This window comes from Vigna umbellata, chromosome 3, assembly GCF_029865625.1.
Source record: "Vigna umbellata cultivar VRB3 chromosome 3, Vumbellata_1.0, whole genome shotgun sequence".
Lineage (NCBI taxonomy): Eukaryota > Viridiplantae > Streptophyta > Magnoliopsida > Fabales > Fabaceae > Vigna > Vigna umbellata.
The window spans coordinates 26,166,768-26,190,298 of NC_142167.1; the positions used below are offsets into that span (position 1 = coordinate 26,166,768).

At 34.4% G+C, this 23,531-nt stretch overlaps 1 protein-coding gene and 1 long non-coding RNA gene across 3 annotated transcripts; one reads left to right on the forward strand and one right to left on the reverse strand.

Moving 5' to 3' along the window:
* The first annotated feature begins 7,982 nt into the window (after positions 1 to 7,982).
* Positions 7,983 to 12,292, forward strand: LOC124846286 (uncharacterized). 2 transcript variants are annotated; one of them, XR_015784942.1, is made up of 7 exons: positions 7,983 to 8,336; positions 8,435 to 8,580; positions 8,922 to 9,094; positions 10,266 to 10,330; positions 10,483 to 10,544; positions 10,745 to 10,932; positions 12,026 to 12,292. It is a non-coding gene; the product is annotated as an uncharacterized LOC124846286 (long non-coding RNA). The 2 variants fall into 2 exon arrangements; XR_015784943.1 differs by lacking the exon at positions 10,483 to 10,544 and having other exon boundaries at positions 7,988 to 8,336; positions 8,435 to 9,094.
* Positions 12,293 to 19,931: 7,639 nt separating this feature from the next.
* Positions 19,932 to 23,217, reverse strand: LOC124820736 (glycerol-3-phosphate 2-O-acyltransferase 6-like). The gene is made up of 2 exons (XM_047292492.2): positions 22,455 to 23,217; positions 19,932 to 20,975 (listed from the first exon to the last, which is right to left on the reverse strand). The coding sequence occupies exons 1-2, from the start codon at positions 23,076 to 23,078 to the stop codon at positions 20,109 to 20,111; spliced, it is 1,491 nt and encodes a 496-aa protein (XP_047148448.1). The 5' UTR covers positions 23,079 to 23,217; the 3' UTR covers positions 19,932 to 20,108.
* Positions 23,218 to 23,531: the final 314 nt, after the last annotated feature.

Here is a 23,531-nt window from a genome sequence, read left to right on the forward strand (position 1 = left end):
TTTTATTTTCTTATTATATATTTTTTATTTCAATTTTATTTTTTATTTTATTTTTAATTTTAATTTTATTTTTCAATTTCAATTTTTTTTAACTATTTTGATTAATTGACTTTATTAAAACAAATTGCAGATAAGAAAAATAGAAATTGAATTAACAACAAAAATCTAAATACATAAAAAATAAAATAAAACAAACAGGTAAAATACAATAAAAGAAAAATAATAAAAACACCAATAAAAACACATTTTTTCAACCCGGACAAAATTGAGTGTTGACAGATGCTAATGTCACTTAGTAAATTACTTAGAACCTAATCCCTTGGCGTAAAAAGCCTAGCCTTGATTATTAGACAACAATCCCTTGAAACCCTAATAACCAATTCTGCATTAAGAAAAGAAGCTTAAGACAACTAAACATCCTATTTCTATCCCTAGATAATATTTTCTTTAGGTGAAATCCTCTAGATCATGGTTCCTAAGCATTTCCCAATAACAAAGAAATCCAATCATCAAGCTATGAATCGCCAAAAACATAACAAGCATTAAGAATAGGAGAGAGTCACTAACATTCAATGAAAGAAGTATAAAATAATCAAAACATGTTCAACTACATGAAGTTCAGAGGTTACATCTTTCACCAACAACAAATGAATTTAGCTCTCCATTGTCATGGAGAACCTTGGCTTATAATGGAAGAATGTAAATGAGATGGAAATCCTAGAAAGAGAAAAGGAAAGCTCTTGCTTGCCTAATCTTCCTCCAAAGGGTAGAAAATAATGTTTCTGTGCTTCAGCCATCAAAAGATATCCACCCTAGTGCATTAAAGCCTTTAAATAGATCAGAAGTACCACATAAGCCAACGTCACTGGCGCTCAGCATCCCTTGATTGGGCAACCAGGCGTGCAACGGGATAACTGGCGCTCAACGCCTCAGAAGAGGGCAACCAGGCGTGGTTGCGTGGCCTCCAACGTTCAACTCCCCAGAAGAAGGCAACCGAGCGTCCTTGCACGACTAGTGTTAACACTTGGCAAGTGTACCAAATCGTATCAAGTAATAATAAAATAGTAAGACCAAGTATCGTTTCCCAAAGGACTCACGGCCTAAACAATTATGTGATTTGTTGATTATCTTAGACTTGTAACCGAAAATATTGTTGTTGAACTAGGAAAAATAAACATGAATGCAGAGTTTTGATCAATGGGCTTGAAAGATGCAAAAATGGTTGATGTATAATATGAATGATTATGTTGTTGGGGTTTCCGATTCATCCTATCCACTCTCATGTATTCAAGAATTCATCTTCCTTCATTAATGTTAATGTCACTTTCTAATTTACCTTAAACCCGATGTCTCGGTGAAGAAAGCCTACTCCTAATCACTACTTTACAATGTCTTGTCTCCCTACCAATTATTCATGCATTACATTCGCACAGAAGCTTAAAGGCAACCAATCCTCCTATCCCTATGTCTAGGTAATATTGCTCTTGGGAGAATTTCCTCAGTTCTCGATGTACTTATATGTGTCCATACAAATAACATCAATGATCATACAATTGAATGAGTTAAACAAAGTATGCATAGAGTATAGAAGAAAAACCCTAACAATTAATGAAAGAAAGCATATAAATTAAAGAATCAATTCAATACATGAGAGTTTCAAAGGATTACATCGGTTCCCCAAGAACAATGAAGGTTTAGTTCACCATAGACATGGTGAAACTAGATGAAAAACAATGAAAGAATGAAAGATAGAACCCTAGAAGTTGAAGAATAGAGCTTGAGCATCCAAAATCCTCCTCCAAGGGGTGAAGAAAGTGCGAGTCTTCATAATTGACGCTCAGCTGCAGTTTTGGCCCTCAGCGGTGACTATGGGACTTTAGAGTGCCGCTCAGCGATGACTGCGGCTCTTCTTTTAAGCACTTTCACTTCCTTTCTTGAGTCCAGCTCTTTACTACTTCAACTTCTTTTATCTAATTCATCTCAATTCCTGCAAAAACAAGGAAAACCAAGCATAAAACCCATCCAACTCTCTTATTTCTAAAACATAAGCAAAAGCATGATTCCAAGCTAGTTTCTAAGTCATAAAGGTTGTTTTTGATGTCAAAATTAAGTATAAAAATAACAGTTTTTCAACTATTATCACAACCCCAAACTTATAAATTTGTTTGTCCTCAAGCAAACAAGATGTAACTCAGTTTTCCACCAATCCATACAATGGTTCACCACATTCAAAACTCTTTCTCTCAAGACAAGTAATTACTCAAATCAGCTCATCACAAAGAATTTAGTCAAGATGTACCCATGCTTTGGTGTTCACATAATCACATAGTATCCAACAAATGTTATTCTCATGAATGATCAATTAACTAAGCATAGATGTAATCATGTGCTCCTGGAATCTTTCCTCACCAGATAAAGTGTTTCACTCAAACACACAAGTGTATAAGAGGTCACTCATTCACTCTACTATCACAATGTGACATGAATCAACTTTGTCTTTCATTTAACCACAGTCAATGCTTTTCACATGCTTAGCTCAATGCTTTCATATTCCCTTTCTAGACTTCCCAACAACCCCAAACTTGAACATTTATCCATACCACAAGATATTTTTCAACTCAACTCAAGGTAAAGCTTTTCAAAAAGGGTTTTCTATCATGTTCAAGGCTAAAGGGTTCAACGAATAGAACACATTATGCTCTCTTTTATTGGGCAAAAATCATGCATTTTGCTAATAAAGGGTTACCAACAAATGAACTGGATCATATGACACATACAAGCAAGTGATTCAATCATAGAAACCAGGTTAAAGTCACTCATGCTTTTAATGTAATAACACTCAATCACAAAAACTCTGGAGTTCAAAACCTCACATATAAGCTCATCCAATCATTCCACATACACATCTTGCATAACATCATAATCATAATCACAACATCATGCATCTTTTCACATAGCTTGTGAACAACCACTTGTATATCAGCATATAGTGCACAATCTCAACATCAATCAATATCTAAGAATCATCAAGCAATACTCATCATGCATAAATAACAAGCAAACCATCATAGCAGATAAAGTTTCTCACTAGGTACATCACATCCTATTCTAAAAGCATAAACAAATGAGTAAAAGAGTTTAGAACACTAGGATGTCTCCTAGTAAGCGCTTCTTTAACGTCACGAGCCTGACCCAATAAGCTCAAGGATCAACCAACTTCATCACTGTGGACAAACGCTCCACTTCTCCTCCCAGATAATGCTTGAGACGTTGACCATTCACCACCTAGCTTCTCTATGGATCACTAGCAGCTGGATCAACCAATTCAATTGCTCCATGTGGACGTACACTTTTCACTATGAATGGTCCTGACCATTTTGACTTCAACTTTCCAGGAAAAAGCTTCAATCGTGAATTGAACAATAGCACCTGCTGCCCTGGATTAAACACTTTTTTTATCAACTTCCTGTCATGATAGAATTTTACCTTTTCTTTGTAATTCCTGGATGAATCATATGCATGCAACCACATTTCTTCAAGCTCCAGCATCTGCCTTCTGCGCTTGTGCTGAGTTTCAAAAGGATCAAAATTCAAAAATTTAAGAGCCCACAAAGCTTTATGCTCCATATCCACTGGCAAATGACATGCTTTCCCATAGACTAGCTGATAAGGTGATAAACCCATAGATGTCTTCATTGCAGTCCTGTATGCCAAAGAGCATCATCCAATTTCTCCTTCTCCTTCTACTTTCGTCCAATCCTTCAAGAAGAGGCTCCAAAGTTTTCTTGCTCCTAGTCCGAATTGTATCCTGCATACACAAGAACACAAAACCCAAGAAACAATTGTTAGCACAAAAAGATAGAAAAGATAAACTAAAAAGATAACAAGATAAAAAGATAAAAAGATAAAAAGATAAACAAAAAGATAAAAAGAACAAAAAGATAAAAAGATAAAAATCAAGTCAAAGTTAATCAATAATCACACAAATAGAATAGTTAAACCACGAGTCTCCGGCAACGGTGCCAAAAACTTGTTAACCCTCGGCAAGTGTACCGAATTGTATCAAGTAATAATAAAATGGTAAGACCAAGTATCCTTTCCCAAAGGACTCACGGCCTAAACAGTTATGTGATTTGTTGATTATCTTAGACTTGTAACCGAAAATATTGTTGTTGAACTATGAAAAATAAACATGAATGCAGAGTTTTGATCAATGGACTTGAAAGATGCAAAAATGGTTGATGTATAATATGAATGATTATGTTGTTGGGGTTTCCGATTCATCCTATCCACTCTCATGTATTCAACAATTCATTTTTCTTCATTAATGTTAATGTCTCTTTCTAATTTACCTTAAACCCGATGTCTCGGTGAAGAAAGCCTACTCTTAATCACTACTTTACAATGTCTTGTCTCCCTAAAAATTATTCATGCATTACATTCGCACAGAAGCTTAAAGGCAACCAATCCTCCTATCCCTATGTCTAGGCAATATTGTTCTTGGGAAAATTTCTTCAGTTCTAGATTCTTATATGTGTCCATACAAATAACATCAATGATCATGCAATTGAATGAGTTAAACAAAGCATGCATAGAGTATAAAAGAAAAACCCTAACAATTAATGAAAGAAATCATATAAAATATAGAACAAATTCAATACATGAGAGTTTCAAAGGATTACATCGGTTCCCCAAGAACAATGAAGGTTTAGTTCACCATAGACATGGTGAAACTAGATGAAAAACAATGAAAGAATGAAAGATAGAACCCTAGAAGTTGAAGAAAGGAGTTGACAACAAAGGAGGATTGTTCTTGCTGGTTGTTTGTTTGTTGTATTGCCTATAGTTAGATTAGTGAGTTAGAGAGGTGATTTACATTTTGACGTGAGGTCGCTGTAAAGCCCTTGGTGTAAAAACTCAGATATATATAGTGCATTGGCTTCCAACTCAGGTTGATTGGAAGGACACTGGATGTAGGCTTGACCAAACCAGTATAAAAACTCAATGTTTGAATTTTCTTAACCCTTTTCTTTGCATTAAATCGATTATACTGTTGTTACATTCGATTAAGTGAACTCCTGCATTGCACATATTCTTACTTACGATTCAAGAAAAGTTTAAAGACTTTCTGTTTTGCGAAAAAGATTTAAAAAAGCTATCATTTTTATAAACACCAATTCACCCCCCCTCCCCCCCCCCCCCCCCCTCTTGGTGTGAGAAACGAAGCACTTCTTTTTTAACATGAAGCAAGGCAAAAATAAGAGGAAAAACTTTATCTACCTGGAAATGATGAACTCTTGGACACTTGAGTGCAACCCTTCAACAATGAGACTTTTGCAACCAACTTTAACCCACTATGTTCAAAGCTTCCAAATGCTGTGTGCCTCAGCCCCTGATCAAAACCCCAAAACCTTGTACAATAATGAACAATTTTAATTAGCAAAACGCAACAACAACAAAATATTAATTATCAAACACCCTATTACCAAGAAGAGGGGCTCAACAAATTCATCTTCAATCATAAACCTACTTACCTCGACGGTAAGGGAAGAAACACAATCCAAAACCTCAACCAAGATACTTTAAACAACCTCGCTCACACGCACAAACCACACTCCATAAAGACCCCTCGAAGAACAATCCTCCAACCCTCGAACAAGAACACTCACGTCACAACAAGTGGAAGCCAATGTTACCGTCAACAGACCCAACTGTCAAAGACAATCGATGAAACCCACCATTAAACCACCAAACCAAGCACTGAACCAACCTCTACGATGGAGGAAATTCGATGGTGACACACTGAATCACGAACACGATGGCTGAACGTCAAGCTGGCTGACAGAGAGAGCCTCTGCACAAGGAAACCTAAGCCAAAGCAATGAGAATGGCATGAGAACAAGAGAAATGCGAATAGGGAGGGACTCAAAGGAAGGGGGGAAACTAATTTTTCCTAAATCCCTATTTAAATAAACACTGCTACTTACCAGCGGATCCTACCCTTCACTAATGACACATGGTGTTTACCGGCGACTTTATCTTTTGGATAATACCACTTTCGTAAGCCGTCAATAAATTCTTCCACTAGTGCAATCGGAGGAAACGATAGTGGTTATTTTCGCTAATAGGCACCGGTTTTTAAACCGAGACATATTCAGGCGAGGTAAAAAGTGATAGACTTTATGCCTCTGTTCAGAACCGAGTCATAAAATGATAAGATTATGCCTCGGTTTAAAATTAACCGAAGCAGTAACATTTTTTATTTTTTTAAATATATTTTTTCGCTGGCCTTTATGCCTCGGTTCATCAGGAACCGAGGTCGTTTCTCTCCCTCTCCTGAACCCCCATTTCCTCTCCTACCTTTCCCTCGTCGAGAACCAATTTTTCGGCCCAATCCCCGCCTCCTTCTCTGCACTCTCCGCCCTCCGCCATCTCAACCTCTCCAACAACGCCTTCAACGCCACCTTCCCCTCTGATAACAGTTGAAAAACTGTTATTTTCATGCTTAAAATTGATACTAAAAGCAACCTTTATACTTAGAAACTAGCTTGAAATCAAGCTTTTCTTCATATTTTCAGAAATAAGAGAGCTGGACAGGTTTATGCTTGATTTCAGTGTTTTTGTGCAGGTTTTAAGGTGAATTTAGTGAAAGAAGTGAAGAAGGAGAGAGATGGAATCAGAAAAGACATCAAAAAGTGCAAAAGGAGAAGCCGCAAGTACCGCTCAGCGGCAGTTTACCGCTGAGCGGCACTCAGGAGCTCACGGGAGGACCGCTGAGGGGCAAAATGGCCGCTGAGGGGAAGAAACGACTCACGCACTTACCGCTGAGCAGCACACTTATGGGCTTGGACCTACATTTTTTGTAATTTTAGAATAGTATATAAGCTTTAGGACGTCCTAGGGTTTGTATCTTTGGCAAAGACGAAGCAAACACTCTCTCTTCCACCCCTTTGAAGGAGGATCTTGGATGCTCAGGCTACCTCTTCACCTTTCTAGGGTTTTATCTTTCATTCTTTCATTATTGTTCATCTAGGTTCACCATGAATATGGTGAACTAAACCTTGTATGTTTGTTGGGGAATCAATGTAATCTTTTGAAGCTCTCATATATGGAATTTGTGCTTGCATCTTAATCTAAGATTTATGCTTTCTTTCATCATTAGTTAGGGTTTTTCCTCTTTGCTTAATGCTTGCTTTGTTTAACTCATTCAATGCATGATTATTGATTTTGTCGATACGGGAACGTACGGGGAAGTCTAGATCCGGGGAATTTCTCCCAATAAGTATATTGGTTGCCTTAAGCTCATGCACTTGATGAACTAATTATTAGGAATGCTAGGAATTGTATGAACTCGTAATTAGGGAGAATCCTTCTTGAAAGGTACTTTAGAGAGTGGCATTAACAATGATGATTTGAATGATGAATTCCTAAAATATATGAGAGTGGATAAGATGAAATTGAACCCCAACAACATATTCATATATATCTTTCATTGAAAGTGCGTGTCTTTTGCTTTTGCCATTGATCAACCTCATGCATACATGTTTAATTTCGTCTTTTGCATATTAAAATCCAATTATTTCGTTCTTAAGTCCTAGCTAATCAACAAATCACATAACTAAACTAGGCCGTGAGTCCTTTGGGAGAACGATACTTGGTCTTACCAAGTTTATTACTTGAAACGATTCGGTCATACTTGCCGATTGTAAAACAAGTTTGTGACATCATATTTTGGTGTTCATAAATTTGTCCATCACCACTACAAGAAATTATGAAATTATATACAAATCATTATATACGGATTTAGAGTTGTATAAAAAAAAGCTTTATATACGGATATTATATACGGATTTTTATATACAAATTATCCGTATATAAATTTCGTATATAATTTAGCATGAGGTGGCGAGAAAGTTAACCAAATGTTAACTGCAGATGTTATATACGGATATGGGAAATATGTTTTTTTTAAAAATGAATTTCTGATTAAGTCAAGCTGGAAACCCGTATTCACACTCATTCTGAACCTCTCTCGAGCTCGCACACTCACAAAGCACTCTCTCGAACCCTAACACTCACAAAGCACTCGCGATTTCTCCCTCGCCTTCACAAAGCACTTGCGATTTCTCCCTCTCTCTCCCACTAGCAGCATCACAAATCACTCGCGAGTCCAATGATAATCGCCTTTCTACCATTTGTTCTTCAATTTTCCACCGATTAAACCTCCATTTGCACCGTTTAAACACTTTTGTACCGATCAATCTTGCGTTTGAACTGATTAATCGGTTCATATTGAGTTTCTCCCCCTTTTTAGGGTTCCTTCGGTCCTGATTAGGGTTCGTCCTCCATTTTAGAGTTTTTCCCCAATCGTTCTAGCTTTTATCCGTTCGTTTAGGGTTTTCTAACATTTTCTTCCGTTCATTCTCCGTTTCAGTCTCGATCTCGAGTTCGTCTCATTATTCCACTACGTTTCCTCATCAAGGAAGCTTCGAATGAGTTCGAGTCGAGTCCACGTTACTCTTCTGGTCATCTCGTTGGAGGCTAGTGGTATTTAGAGCAAGGTCGAGCACGCTACATGAGGTAAGTATTGCTTTCCTTGTTTCTATTCATTTGTCTTGAATTGATTCAAGTTGATTGTTCTTTGTTTTGAGTTATGCATATCTGCTTGTTGAGTTTTCTTCAATTTTTTCGCATTGTTAATTTTACTTTTCCTTTGGTGTCTTGATTAGTTGTAAGCTGCGTTTTGTTTTCATTCATTGTTGTCTTGAGTTCTATTTTGTGATTTTTCTCATAAACTGTTTGTTTAAAATGTCTAAGAGAGCTAATATGAAAATGTTCATTCTTGAATCAAGCCTAGCATTCACGTTCCTCATTTCCTTTTTCTTATTCTCTCTTTTCATTTCTTCTTCCTCGCCTATAAGTCATGAAATCCATTGTGCAATGAGACGTGAAAGGAAGCAATTATGTTCGGAGAGAAACGAAATTAGTAGAGTTAAGAAGGGAATGAGTGGGAGAAGAAGTGGAAATCACAAAAAGGAAACGCAAAAAGAGTCTGAGGAGCTAACGGAAATAGGAAAGGAAAACAGAGGCCAAGGTATGGGGGAGTTAAATTGCTTTTGATCTTGTATCTTGTTGTTCTATGAATTGTAATGGTGTCTTTGGATTCTGGAATTTATATAATATAGTTGATAATAACTTAAATAAGTGTATGAATGTATTATTTTGAGAAATAAATGTGTATGGGTGTTGTTATCTTCGCTTGGGTTGCAGTTAGTGACATGTATGAGTATGAAAAAGTAAGTATAAGATGTATGCTCTGTTTTGGAAATGAAATATGGTGTGTGAGTGCTCATAAATCTTTTTTTCCATTCCTCCTGAGGAAGTCTGTTGCATGTATCAAGTGTGCAAATTGGTTTTAAAAGTTATTTAAGCCTAACTATGGTGCAATTACTGTTTTAAAAAGTGTTTTAGTAAATTATAGTGGCTGAAACTTGTTGGATGGTATTTTATTTAACTTTTAGAATCCCGAAATTTTTCTGGTTATGGTTTGCTATGTATATTGTCTCAGAATTCTGCATAAACTGTCACTGGTGCAAAAAAAGATTTTTTATACATATTAAAAAAGATATTTTCGAGTAGGTACAGGAGCCGAGAGTATAAAAAGTTTTTGATATTTCACACCGGTTTTAAAAACGGTATAAAATTGTTTGTAATAAGGGTACAATTTAAAATCTCTAAGAATTAACCTAATGTTGTGATTAATTAGAAATTTTGAAAGACTAACCCGTGCATTAGAAATTTTAAAGAAGTCAATTGCAGACTCTAGTGAACACTTTATTTTCGTTAATTGCTCATATGTTTCTCCATTTCAATGGTCGTATGAGCATTCCTTTTTTGTTACTATTATTCTGTTACACATTACTATTAAAACTTGGTGTTGACAAAGTTGAAAATATTTTTCTAAAGGCATCCTTTTTCTAGAATTCACAACATAGATCAAAGAACCCTGCAATCATTTGTTAGGGGAAATTCGTATAGAGGAAGAATTACCACTTAACATACCTGTAAGTTTATAAATAAGCTTGCTCATGTAGTTATTCTTTGAAACTAAATTTATGGCTCATATTTGATTGTGTTTGTGTCTTTATAGTTTATGAGTACTGATGTTACTGCATAATGAGTTATACTGAAACTAATATTCCTACTCTGTATTTTGTATTATCAAATCTTATACTACACTTCATTGTTTTTATTTTGATGTGAAGAGACGAGAATGAAGGCTGGGAGTGAAAGTGCTGGTACTGGTTGCCTCACTTTTTCAGATCCAAAGGTCACTGCTTATAATAAAGCTCTATAAATTATTGATTATGTTTTTAAATTTATACCATTTAATTTAATTTGTGATGTGTCAATTTTAGACAAATAGTATTTATGACCATTAGTTCATTCCATTACATTAAAGATGAGATTTGATTTATCCAGGTGAGATTTGGGAAACTTATGATATTATTTTCTTCATTATAATACAGATTTCTAATGAAGAGGTTAAGCATCTTAATTTATTATTACACTTTACTTTTTATATTCAATTATTATATTGTTCACTTTTAGGAGTTAATTTCTTATTACAATTTACTATACATTTTTTATAACAAGATAAATTATCTTTATTTTTCTTATAAACCTTGCAGTTTTAACTATAATATTATGACTCTTTCTATAACTTGGTTTCTCATTATCTTAGGTCATTTAATTGGATTTAACACTAGCTATTAAACTATTCATCAATACAAGAGTTGAAGATTCTCGGTTTGGGGTTTAGAGCCACCACTTTGATGATAAAAGGCTAGTTGGTGGAGCTTCAAACATTGGAAAAGAGAGAAAAAGAGTCTCAAGAGCTAACGAAAATAGGAAAAGAAAACAAAGGCCAAGGTATGGGAGAGTTAAATTGCTTTTGATCTTGTATCTTGTTGTTCTATGAATTGTAATGGTGTCTTTGGATTCTGGAAATTTTATAATATTGTTGATAATAACTGAAATAAGTGTATGAATGTATTTATTCTGAGAAATAGATGTGTATGGGTGTTGTTATCTTTGCTTGGGCTGCAGTTAGTGACATGTATGAGTCTGAAAAAGTAAGTATATGATGTATGCTCTGTTTTGGGAATGAAATATTAGAATGGGTTTTCTTTATGGGATGGTTATATGTCAAGAATAAAGGAGTGTATGAACGTGTATATATTTGAACTGAATTAGTTAGACTGCTGAAAAACTGTTTTGATTCAAATGCTGCAGAAAATTATTTGCTGTTTTGATAAAATTGTTGCAGGAAATTATTTGATGTTTGGATATAAAAATGCTGCAGAAAATTGTTTGTTGTGTTGATTCAAATGCTACATAAATATTTTATTGTATTAGTTGGTTAAAATCTTGTTTAATATATATTTGTATAGTGTGGATGCAGGGCATATATATTTATTGTATGGGATGTTAGTCTTGATTGATATATTGTTATATATATTACATTTATTACGTTATATATTATATACCAAGCTAAGATAAGTTTTCGTTTCAAATTTTGGGTGTAAAATATTATAATATATATATATATATATATATATATATATATATATATATATATATATATATTAGATGGTTTGTAATAAACTTTTTCCTTTGGGATTATTAGTATATTATATTAAAAGTATTAACTGTATTGCTGCAAAATTAATTATATTTGGATGTATGAACGTGTGAATGTACCAAGAGGTTTGAACTAATATTATGCACCATACCTTGTGATTTTAGTATAATCTTGTTGCAAATTTGGATTCAATTGTTATTAATTAGTTGACTTCTTTTTCATAATATTTTAGATAAAAACTCTTAAGAAAAGAAAATAAGAAAAAAGTCTTCCTCGCAAAAAGTGACATAATTTCTATTAATTTAATGAGTTAAGTGTAGAATCTTTTAATTAATTTTTTAAAAGTATTAATTGTATTTCTTTTTTTCCTTATTATTGTAGGTCGGGGCAAAGTGATGGTATTGGAGCAGTTTGCTTTGACAACTATTGACACGGTGATAGCTTTTTACCCTATAACATTTCACATTATGCGAAACTGAGCAATGGACTAGACATCATGTTTGGAAAAGAATAGCGCAAGGCGACATCTTTTTCTATCTAGAGAAGATATTGTAGTTGTTGTAAACATCTTTCTCTGCCTTTAGACTTTGATATTTTACCATTTTGGACAGATATTTTATTTATTCATTCAAGTATAGGATCCTTATATATTTTCTTGTACAACTTTTTTACTTTTGCATTGTCTTTTCTTGGATATAGAAACCATTTAGCTCGAAACCTATGTCTTATTTTTGATAAATGTTGAAAGTTTTAGTGAATTATATCTTTTATTAAATAGTTATAAATGTTTATCTATATTAGATGATTTTTGGCAATTTGTTAGTTATGTTGACTTTTATCAGCTATTGAAACTCATAACTATTAAATGCAGATGCAGAATCACTTATTTTTTTTTTTTATAAAATCATAAATTATATACGGATTTTTCCGTATATAATTATATACGGATTTTATATACGGATTTTCCGTATATAATTATATACGGATTTTATATACGGATTTTCCGTATGTAAATTATATACGGATTTTTCCGTATGTAAATTATATACGGATATATCCGTATGTAACTTACCTACGCTTCTTTTATATACGGATTTTTGTCCGTATATAATCCGTATGTAATATCATTTTATATACGGATTTTGGAGGTTATATACGGATTTTGACCGTATGTAACTGTGATTTTTCTTGTAGTGCACCCTCCAACCTCGCCCGCCTTGCCAATCTCCAAGTCCTTGATATCTACAACAGCAACATGACCGGTCCCTTCCCCTTCGCCATCGCCGCCATGCCCCTCCTCCGTCATCTCCACCTCGGCAGCAACTTTTTCTCCGGCCAGATCTCTCCCAAGTATGGCACCTGGCAACACCTAACGAACTCATGGGAAACATCTCCTGGAGCTTGGAAACCTCACTGCGCTTCGCGAGCTCTACATTGGCTACTACAACGCTTACTCCGACGGCATCCCGCCAGAGATTGGAAACCTGTCCCAGCTTGTCCGTTTCGACGCCGCGTATTGCAGACTCTCCGGCGATATTCCGGCTAACCTTGGAAGGCTTCAGAATATGGACATGCTCTTTCTTCAGGTGAATGCGCTCTCCGGCTCGCTCACTCCTAAGTTGGGGAACTTGGAGAGTCTCAAGTTGATGGATCTGTCCAACAAAGTTCTCTCCGGCGAGGTTCCGACGAGCTTTGTGGAGCTCAAGAATCTAACTATGCTCCTGCTCCAACTCTAGCTCCAGCTCCTCCTTCTTCGTTTGTGATGTGTGTAGTCACTTTCACGGGTCAACCATTATGCAACATATCCACCGTTGATGAAATTGAAGTATATTTGTAAATGAGTGAAGCACGTGCTTGGTGGAGGTGCAATTAATAAAAGAGGAAGTAGCCTTATTATTTTTTAGGATTAGGAGTGGACGAAGGAAAAGTTGCAGGCAGTGGAATATGGGATGGGATGGGATGTGACAGTGTCAAGGATGAAGGAAAAGTTGCATGCACGCGGATTCATGCCATTAATATATTCCCATCTTAGGCCTCGGTTCTGTACTGACCGAGGCATAAACCTCTTTCGACACCGGTTTTGTATAGAACCGAAGCACTAGATCACGTGTCAGGCCAAAACTCAATTTTGCAGAGGCGCAGGTAACTTTTTCAGAAAGTATTAGGCACCGGTTATGATTTGAACCGAGGCAAAATGCTCTATATGCTTCGAATATTCTTAAACCGATGCATATAAGTTGGTGAAAACTACAAGATTGCCACCGCTTTTGAATAGGCTTCGGTTTTTCTTTGACCGAAGCCTATTAGGCGAGTTCAAAAGCATATTTTTTACTAGTGTTCGATATTTACCATTTATCGTCGGATCAAAGGCCTTCTATATTTCGTGCATTTCAATTTCTATTGTCTTCAGGCATTATTCTTTTACCTCTGAATCTTCGTATTATCTGAAATTTATTACCATTTTGCAGCTTAATGCATCGCTGATTTGTCTATCTCCGTGAAAAGAAAGAACAATAATCATAGTTATATTATTTAACTTTTGTACTTGCTTACAGGTGTAGATATCCAAACCAAGAATTTGGTCTTGGATAAAGAGTTATAGTGAATCATCTGGTGGTAGGCCTTACAATCAACAGGGGTTCTATAAATTTCTTGAAAGTGACAGCTTTATTGATAATCTTATAAACCGATTTGACTCTGTAACAGAAAAATGGGAATTAAACACCAAACATTTGATCTTTTATTTGATTTGATTGAATGAAAAAAAAATTAATTGTGCATTAGAAATTATTTCTTTTATGACATGCATACCTAGCTAATGTATTGTTCATGCTTTTGATGCAGTAGAAGAAACAACTTGGTATTATAAAGGGCTTATTGAGGACATTTTTGGAGTTAAGATTAGGCCATGCCATTAATCTGTGCATGGTCCGTTAGGTTCTAACATGATGTTTTATCAGTCTGAAAAGGGTACTGCAATTCAATTATGATCAATGTTTGGAAGTGTTATTGAATTCCACCTTCACTTTACGCTGTAAGATTTGTTCACTGGTTTAGTTTACAATGATTTTGGATTTGAGGACTCAAAGTTCCGTCATTGTGTAGTCATTGTAGATTTAAATCTTTTTTTCTGCTTAAAAGTGGAATATTTCTGAGAAATTAGTTGAAATAGGGGTAAGAAATTAGTTGACATTTCATTTTTCTAGTTTGGTTTTGTGGAAATTGTTTTTTACAGAACACAGATCAACCTTACCTGGATCACGTGAAAGTCTTTCCTATTTCAGAATTCCACACCTCTAATCTTCTGTTAGAATTTAAAGTTTACATAAAATGAGAGAAACAGTAAAGTTACTATTCTTTAATCATGAAGACTAATCAAAATTTAAAAATAAGATGATTGATGGCACTAAAAGCATAGTCTCCAAGCAAACTTAAACGATAGAATAATTTAGCTTCGTCCCAAGATGAATATTATAATATTGAAAGAACAAGTAATTTTCTCTTATGTTTACATGAATAGACACTAGTCAGAGGAATCAGTGACCAACCCTGTGAATTAACTGGTATGAGGTTATCTAAGCTTAATTAATCAGTGACTTTGGGTTTGAATCTTGAATTTGCTAAATGTGTAAAATATTTAAAAGGAAAAGACATCACCTATAGTGATATGATATAACTTGAACAAAATTGTCTCTCATTAATTATACATCTGACTTTGTTAAAATGAATAGACAGAAGCTTACAACAGAATCAAAAACTCTCAACAAAGTGTACTTGAACAAATCACACAGTCGAAATAAGCTATTATTTGCCCCTGAATTGTGTGTTATAGATTTGTACAGAAACTGAACATCCAACCAAACACGATCTTATCAGAATTTTTGTATCACAGTCTGGCACTTGCATGTGCGCATTGAACTGTCTCAGTAGATTCATTAGTCATTAAAGAGTACACAGAATAGCCAAATGGACCCTAATCTTCCAGCTTCTCTGAAGAAGGAAGGACCACAAACTCTTGTTAACTCATTCACTTACAGCCTCTCTAGCAAGTTAGGTTGAGCTTGAAGTTGGCACACACAATTTTAAAAGACATTTTCTAACTATATATGTGATCTAAGATACTGTTATGTATTTCATATCATAGCAGGCTTGAACGTGACATTAAATTTAGATATTTACAATACTGTTGCAGCATTATTATGTTTACTGTGTCTGCATTAATTCTGCAGTTATCACACTCCACATGATTGTTTCTTATTGTGGATTGCTACCTATTCACCCTTTCGTCGTGTGCTTTCTCTCTTAGCATACATGCCATTACATTTATCAAGATTAGTTCCAACCAAAATTGAAAACCCTAATAAATTCAATCCATCACAGGAAAAATGCTTCTGCTTCTTGGACTGGTGATTCCTTGAATGTCACATATCTAGTTTTAAAACAAATGAACATATATATATATATATATATATATATATATATATATATATATATATATATATATATATATATATATATATATATATATATATGCCGTTTTAGGTTTAAAAAAAAAAGAACCTTATAAAGAACTTTTTAAATACAAATATTTTTTTATAAAATTATGTTTAAGAAAAAGGATTCAAAATTTTTTTTAGTATTAATATATCTCTATTGAATGAATTATAAAATTATCTTTAAGAAAAAAAAAACTAAAACAACAATGGGTACTAATATATATCTATTAAAATAATTACAAGCTTATATTTAAGAATAAAATTTAATTAAATTATTATTAGTGTATGCTAATTTTATTAGTATTAAAAATGATGTTTAACGAGTTAAAATATTTTTTAATAAATTATAATTTTGTTTAGAAAAAAAATTGATTAATTATTTTTATTCTTTTATAATTAATTTTGATTTTATTATTTTCCTTTATTTATCTTTGATTTCAATTTTGATTACATTTGTTTTTTATATCTTCACGACTTTAATTTTTATTTTATTTTATTTTTATATGACTTCAATTTTGATTTTATTTTTTTTTTCTTTATGTGACTTTAATTTTAATTATATTTTCTTCTTTTATTTTTATATGACTTCAATTTTGATTCTATTTTTTTTTTATTTTATCTCTTTGTCACTTCAATTTTGGTTATATTTTCTTCTTTTATATATGTGTGACTTCTTATATACTAATTTTACTTTCTGTTTTTTGTATTCTAATTTTTTTTTAAAGATTTTGACGTATTTTATTCTTTGAATTTCATATTGTATATATGTACCAATCTTTTTAATTTTATTTTTTGTTAATATATTTGTTTGTTTGTGTTGATGTTATTTTTATTCTATTTGAATTTGTATTAGGATTAGAAATTTGTTTCTTTTGTTTGGAATTGTTTAGGAATGGGTTCTAGCTTAAAAGAACAATAATTTTTTAAATTATTTTTATTAATGATTAATCTCAAAATAAACTCTGAGGTTTATGAAAATGTTGAGACTTAAGAAAGAGAAAGAGACTCGAGACTACATGTCTACGTTTGAGTGTACTTTCTTTCTCGACAACCAGAACCAGGTTTTGTTGTTTTGAATCATTCTTTTTATATACTTCTTTTTAGTAGTCTTTATATATTATATTTTTTTTTATTTCACATAAAAATATACATATATGTTAGCTAGAAAATTTAAGCTTTAAATTCTTTAGTTGGTTTTTCTATTTTGATCCCCTTCTTATTAGAATCTCCGAATGTATCTATTTTTTAAAACGTGGCATGGTGAGAGTTGAAACGTGGCATGGTGAGACCTGAAATTTGGTAAAATGTAATAATTTAATATTTATGTGGGTAAATGAAGAAAAATTATCTTCCCCAACAGCAGAAACCATTTTCAATGGAGAAAAATCCAGCAGGGGAGCTCTTTTCCCTGAAGAGATTAGAGCAATTTCTGGCACCCATTTTAGATTGAAGAGTGATTCTCAGAGGCCATGGAGTTCACCACATCAAAAGAGCCACCAAAAGCATTGTCAGAAGCACTGGACGAACCATTTAACATTCAGATCAAACTGATCCGCCCATAAATTCTCTATCCTAAACAAACCCAGCAACCCCATTTAACATTCAAATCAAAGCCCACAGTATTGTTCTTCTTCAAGACATTCTCAACAAAAACAGTTAACTTTTTTCTTTTAATCTGTATTTTAATCCACTCACATTGGTTCCAAATCTCTTACCATACCTATTATCCTTCTTTGTTTTAATTTTCTCTAACTAATGCTAACTTTAAAAAAAGATACCCTCTTTAACGTGAATCGATTGAAAAATTGGAACCAAAGGTGAACGAAAAATGATACCTTGGAGTTGAAGGGCATTAAGGTAGAAGGTAAAGATGTCAATTTCAGTGTTGCAGTGACTGAGAAATGATAAGAATGGATATTGATTTTGTTGTTGGATTGTTGATGATGAGAACCACCATAAGAATATTCATTCTGTTGTTGTGGTGGTGGTCCTTGTGGTAGTTTTTGGGACTAGAAAGACCAGAAAATCTTGAAAAGCAATAAAGGGCATACATCAGATTTTGTAGATCAAATCCAAAGTTGAGGTCTTTGAACTCCTTGAGTCTGGCTTTGAACTGAAAAGTACAAACACGAACAGAGATGAGAAGAGGAAGAAAGTAAAGAGGTGTGAGAGTAGAAAACGAAGATTATTATTTTGTCTTTGGATCTAACTTTGCCTTTGTCTTTGGATCTAGCTCTTACCGTTGACCATTAAACTCCTTCAACATTGAGGCGTGACGAGATGGTGGATGCATGAAGAAGGTGGCGGTGTAGCGAAGGCGCTACTGGTGTTCTCACGATGGCTCACGGTTGCGGCGTAGCAAGGTGGTGACGACGAAACTGAAGGCTTCGCAGCGGCTTTACGGCGGCGACGTTAGGGAAATTAGGTTTGTGTTGTTGGAAAAGATGACTCTGACATAGTATGAGTGATGTGGCAAAAACTGGCCCCGTCAACGTTTTAACCTGTGCACAAACTTAACCCGTACGGCAGGGGCTCCATTGATCCAAATTAGCACTTTTGGGGATTCTAATAAGAAGGGGATCAAAATAGAAAAAACTCACATAAATAGAGAGAACTAAAGGGTTTAAACCAAAATTTAAATCAGGTTATTAAAAAAATAAAAGTTGAAACGTTAATTGCAATAAAAAGAAACTATGAATAAATTTAGAAATTAACTTAAACAATTTAATAAATAATTTTGCATAAAAAAAAACTCAAAAATAAAGTTTAAATAAAAGGCTTCATTCTTATTGCTTTAGGCCTCCCCTGCCCCTAGTTTTCATTGGCACAATTTCATGCTAGAAATGATTTCTTGTTTTATACCATTTGGTTTTTTATGGGAATAACATATTGTATTCTTTGAAAATTTTATAATTTTATCTTGACTGAAGCATTTTAAGATAGAATATACTATCTTTAACAAAAACAAATGAATAAAACATGTAAAAACAATTGTTCATCATTTATCCTGAGAACACAGGACTAATTTCTTTTCTTTATTGTACCTAGATATTGAATTTTGAACATTTGAAGCATCAACAAAGGCATGGAGACTAGGGAAGTTGATTCTTAGGTACAAAGGCCAGAAGAATCTGCAAGTTGAGTCTTTGCTGCAGAATCAACTGGTTAAGGGAGCCTCATATTTTTACATCATCATCTGTAAGTAATTATAGAATTGCCTCAACTACATTCCATTGCCTTTTACTTTTGCATAAACTAATGCTAAATCATCAAAATGGGGGAAAGGAATGAGTCTGAATATACATGTTAGCTCTGCTGCTGTGATCCAAGTCTTTGCTTGTGTTTTTTTATTAGAAAGTTTCTCTTATTTCCTATTATATTGATTGCATTCTGTTGCCTTGGTTGATTCTAGTCCCTACCAATTTACTTGAGTAAGACCCCTCAACGTAAGATTAGGATCATGTTAACTTGTTCTGTGATATGTACATTTGCTACCATTAAGGCATATTTATCTTAGTTTAGACATGCTTGTCAGCATTCTAGCTGGACTTGCCTGCAAATAAATGATATACAACAACAATATAACCTTACTGCTCTATTGAAAATCAATGCACCTTGTGATCCCATGTGCCATATGTCTGTGTCCTACATATTCCATACCTATCTCATATTCATACTGACACAGACAATGTATGTAAAAGTAAAACCTTTAGACAAACGTCACAAAAGGGATAACAAGATTAGAAAAAAGTTGTAGAAAACTCTCAAAACAACATAATGTGCTAACTAGATTTCAGGACTGACCCAATAGTTATGATTTGTATATATCAAAATAACAAAATATACATAAACTGTAATTTTTTTATGAGCCACAATCAGATTTTATTTCTATCATAATTCTGTGTTTTGGAAACACAATGGGGACCAATACAGAATAATCAAAGGGGAGAACTTTATCCCTCTATCCTTCAAGCTTTCTCCTTAGATGGAACTGTCCCATCTGTTCCTGCAAGCATGGCATATTTGCTCTTCCTTGTCAAATTGGTGCACTCAAATCCCAAAGTCCCTGCAAGAACCCTCTGAATGTAGTTTGCAACTTCAATAGCAGATTTACCTCCACTGCAGGTTAATTCTTTGGGAAGTTGGTTCAAGAAAGTGATCTCATATGTGGGCATGGGATTCATGAACACAAAGTATGGGTCCAACAACTTGTGGCCACGAGCAGTTGTCCCATAGAACACAGTTTGTTTTGTGTTAATAGCAACTGGGACAATCCTATCAGTGAGTTCAGCAAAAAGTGCACTGAACCTCAAGAGGAAAGGCTCTCTGCAAGTAGTACCTTCAGGGCAGATCACCAAGTCCCCTTCTTCAAGAAGTCTCTTGATATTGGCTGCATCTTTCTCTCTTTCCCTTGACAGGGCCACAGCTTTAATTGGTGAAATTATTTCAGTGAACTTGCTTATACTATAAGTCACACAGCTAATTTTTCTTCCAAGTGCAACTGCAGTAACCACTGGATCTAAAACTGTGCGGTGGTTACAAACAAATAGGACTCCACTTTGGCCCTTCTTTGGGGGTGGTGGAGGGGTACCCTTCACAATTACTCTTATTCCTAATAGCTTGTAGTTGTACCAAGCAATTCTTTCGGGCAAAGGGATGTTAAGATAGACCCTCAGAATGGAGAGTATGATGCCAATTGGCAACCATAGAAAGGTCAAGAGAGCAGCAAGAGGAGTTGGCCTCTGAACAAACCTACCCTCATGAAAAATAATTGGACTTAAAAGCTTGTTTCTTGCTAGTGCTTCACACTTAGTCCTTGGCACCATGTACCCTTCCTGTAGGAAAAAAAGAACAGTTAATGACTTTATTGGACACATCAGAAAAGATGATCAGTAGCAGAAACAGTTAATGACACGGTTATCAAAAAACTTTTTTTTTTTTTTTCACTTCCTCAAGGTTTTATACACTCTGGGAAGGAGACGAACAAGACTAAAAAATAACAGATGTGATAAAAAAAAAATGAGGTAGAAAAAGACAGAACAGAGAGATAGGTGTAAAATTTAAATTGCTTGGTTAATGTCACGTGTGTCCCATTAAGAAAAAGCGTGTGGACCTGAGTTTTTCCTATTGGAGTCCACATGAAATCTTCCAACCGTATATGTTAAAAAAAGTGTGTTGATGACGTTGCTCTTTGGTACATATACTGAGAGTAATCATTACTGTTTCCATAGAATTAAGTTTCTGATGATGTGTTGCTAACTCTGGAAATTATCACTAATTTGTCTAGGGTGTTAAAATGATTCCCATGAATCTAGGATTTAAAGTGGAAAAATCAGAAAGTACGTCTGAGATTTCTTACACTAAGATGAGGGGAATGTCACAAGGATCGTGCTTTCTAAATTATTGATGATTTGCTATGGAGGGATGTGCTTTAAATCTCTTCATTTCCTCTACATGAGCCATAACCAACAGAGCACATATTATGTGTTCAAAGTGGGTTGTGCATATGAAACTCATGGGCCTCTAATTTCCCAAATTTGGAAACTGAGTTTGGTTTTGGGAGGCAAAATAACAAATGTAGAAACTTATAATTATTAGTGTTTAAAAGTAGTTAAGGATTATGACTTATAAGAAAATAAATTATTAAACTCAAATACAAGTTGTATTGTATCTCTAATTGCCTATAGAATGTAGAGGGTCCACTTGCACGATAGTAAATGCATGAAAAAATAAGGAATAAAACCAAATGAGAGATTTTGAAGTGTCGTATGCACAGAAACAGGAACAAGAAGAGAGGCTCATTATAAGTGATAACAACATGTTCTGGTCATTAAGGCTCTCACCAAACTCCTATTCAATATTAAATAAAATATACTACCATTTCACCTTACCTCAATGCTAAGAAGATGAAAAAAAAGCTCCATTGAACTAAAACGACATCTTCATAACCTAAACTTGAACATAGGAAGATGTAGATAACATATTCAGATATTTATGCAATCATGTTTCTATTCTCTCATTTCCTTCACAATTTGCTAAAATCATACTGTATTGTTATGCTTGGGACATTCTTTATCTGCAAACTATGCTTAACAGACTTTTTATAAAAATCAATGAATTTCTTCAAAAACATATAGATGAGAAAAATGAGTAAATTATGTATTTAGGCTTTTGCAGACTTCTTTTTCAAAGACAATGATTTTAGCTACCGTTGAAAACATTCATAATAAAAGTTTATTCAGATCAATATAATAAACACAAGTTAATATCTATTCCAAACATGCAAGAAGAAACAATATTATTAATGGACCAACCTTGCAAATTGACATGAACTGATGATCACTCTTACTATCTCCTAGTCCCAAGTCAGGTGAAATACCCTGAAACTCCTTCAAAACAGCAATTTTCTTGTGCTCCCCGACAAGCACACCAGGCTCCTTAACAAACCCAGTAAACCTCCCTGATTTGGTAACCTGAAGCTCGGTCCCAAGCACCTTATCAGCCCCAAGAAACGTCTTCACAAAAGGCTCCACCATCACCCTGGGGCTGGCAGTGACAATGTAACGCTTCCCAAAAGAGTTAAACACTCTCCAGGTGTCCGGGTGGACATCTTCTGCATAAAACTTTGGAAGTACCGAGGTTGCCACCATTTCTACATCTTTGATCTTCAGGCCTGAAAAGGCCACGAAGATCAGATATTTAATGGCTGCAACCTCAGAGACAAAGATGTAAGTGAAGTACACGAAGGGAACGGAGACTAGGAGGAATAAAGCACGTAGGAAGCTGCCAGCCTCAATGGCGACGAGCATGTAGTAAGGGAAGGCACTGGGGGAGATGAGGAGGGTGCCATCCAAGTCTGAGGCGACAGTTTGGTGTGATCGGTCTTGTGTGGTGCATTTGGAGATTGGTTGGAAGTGGCGAAAGGCTCCCATGACCATGAGAGGGAGAGGAGAAGGTTAAGGAAGAGAAGGAGAATGAGGTGTGACTTGTTTGATGGTGGGAAAGAAGAGGGTAGCCAGCTTTGAAATATTATGAGAGTAGGAGGGAGAAGAGGGGGTTTTAAAAGGAGAGGAGGTGGTGTTGTTGAACCATTTTTTGCATGAATTATAATCAATATTGTATGGGCTACAGTGATTATACTTTATATAGTCATAAAAAAGGGAAGTTGAATCAAGAGGTTCCAGTTAATAAGACTTTTATGTTGCCTTTCTCTATTATTTCATCTATACAAATTAATGCCTATTAATTTATTATCAAAACTTATTATAGATATACTTCTTTCTTTCTTTGTGTGTAAATCAGTTCACACAAAGTTTTTTTTTTTCTATTTTCATTTTAATTATAGGCGTCAACTTTCATTCTTAAGTGGATAATCGTGTTGAAGACTCCAA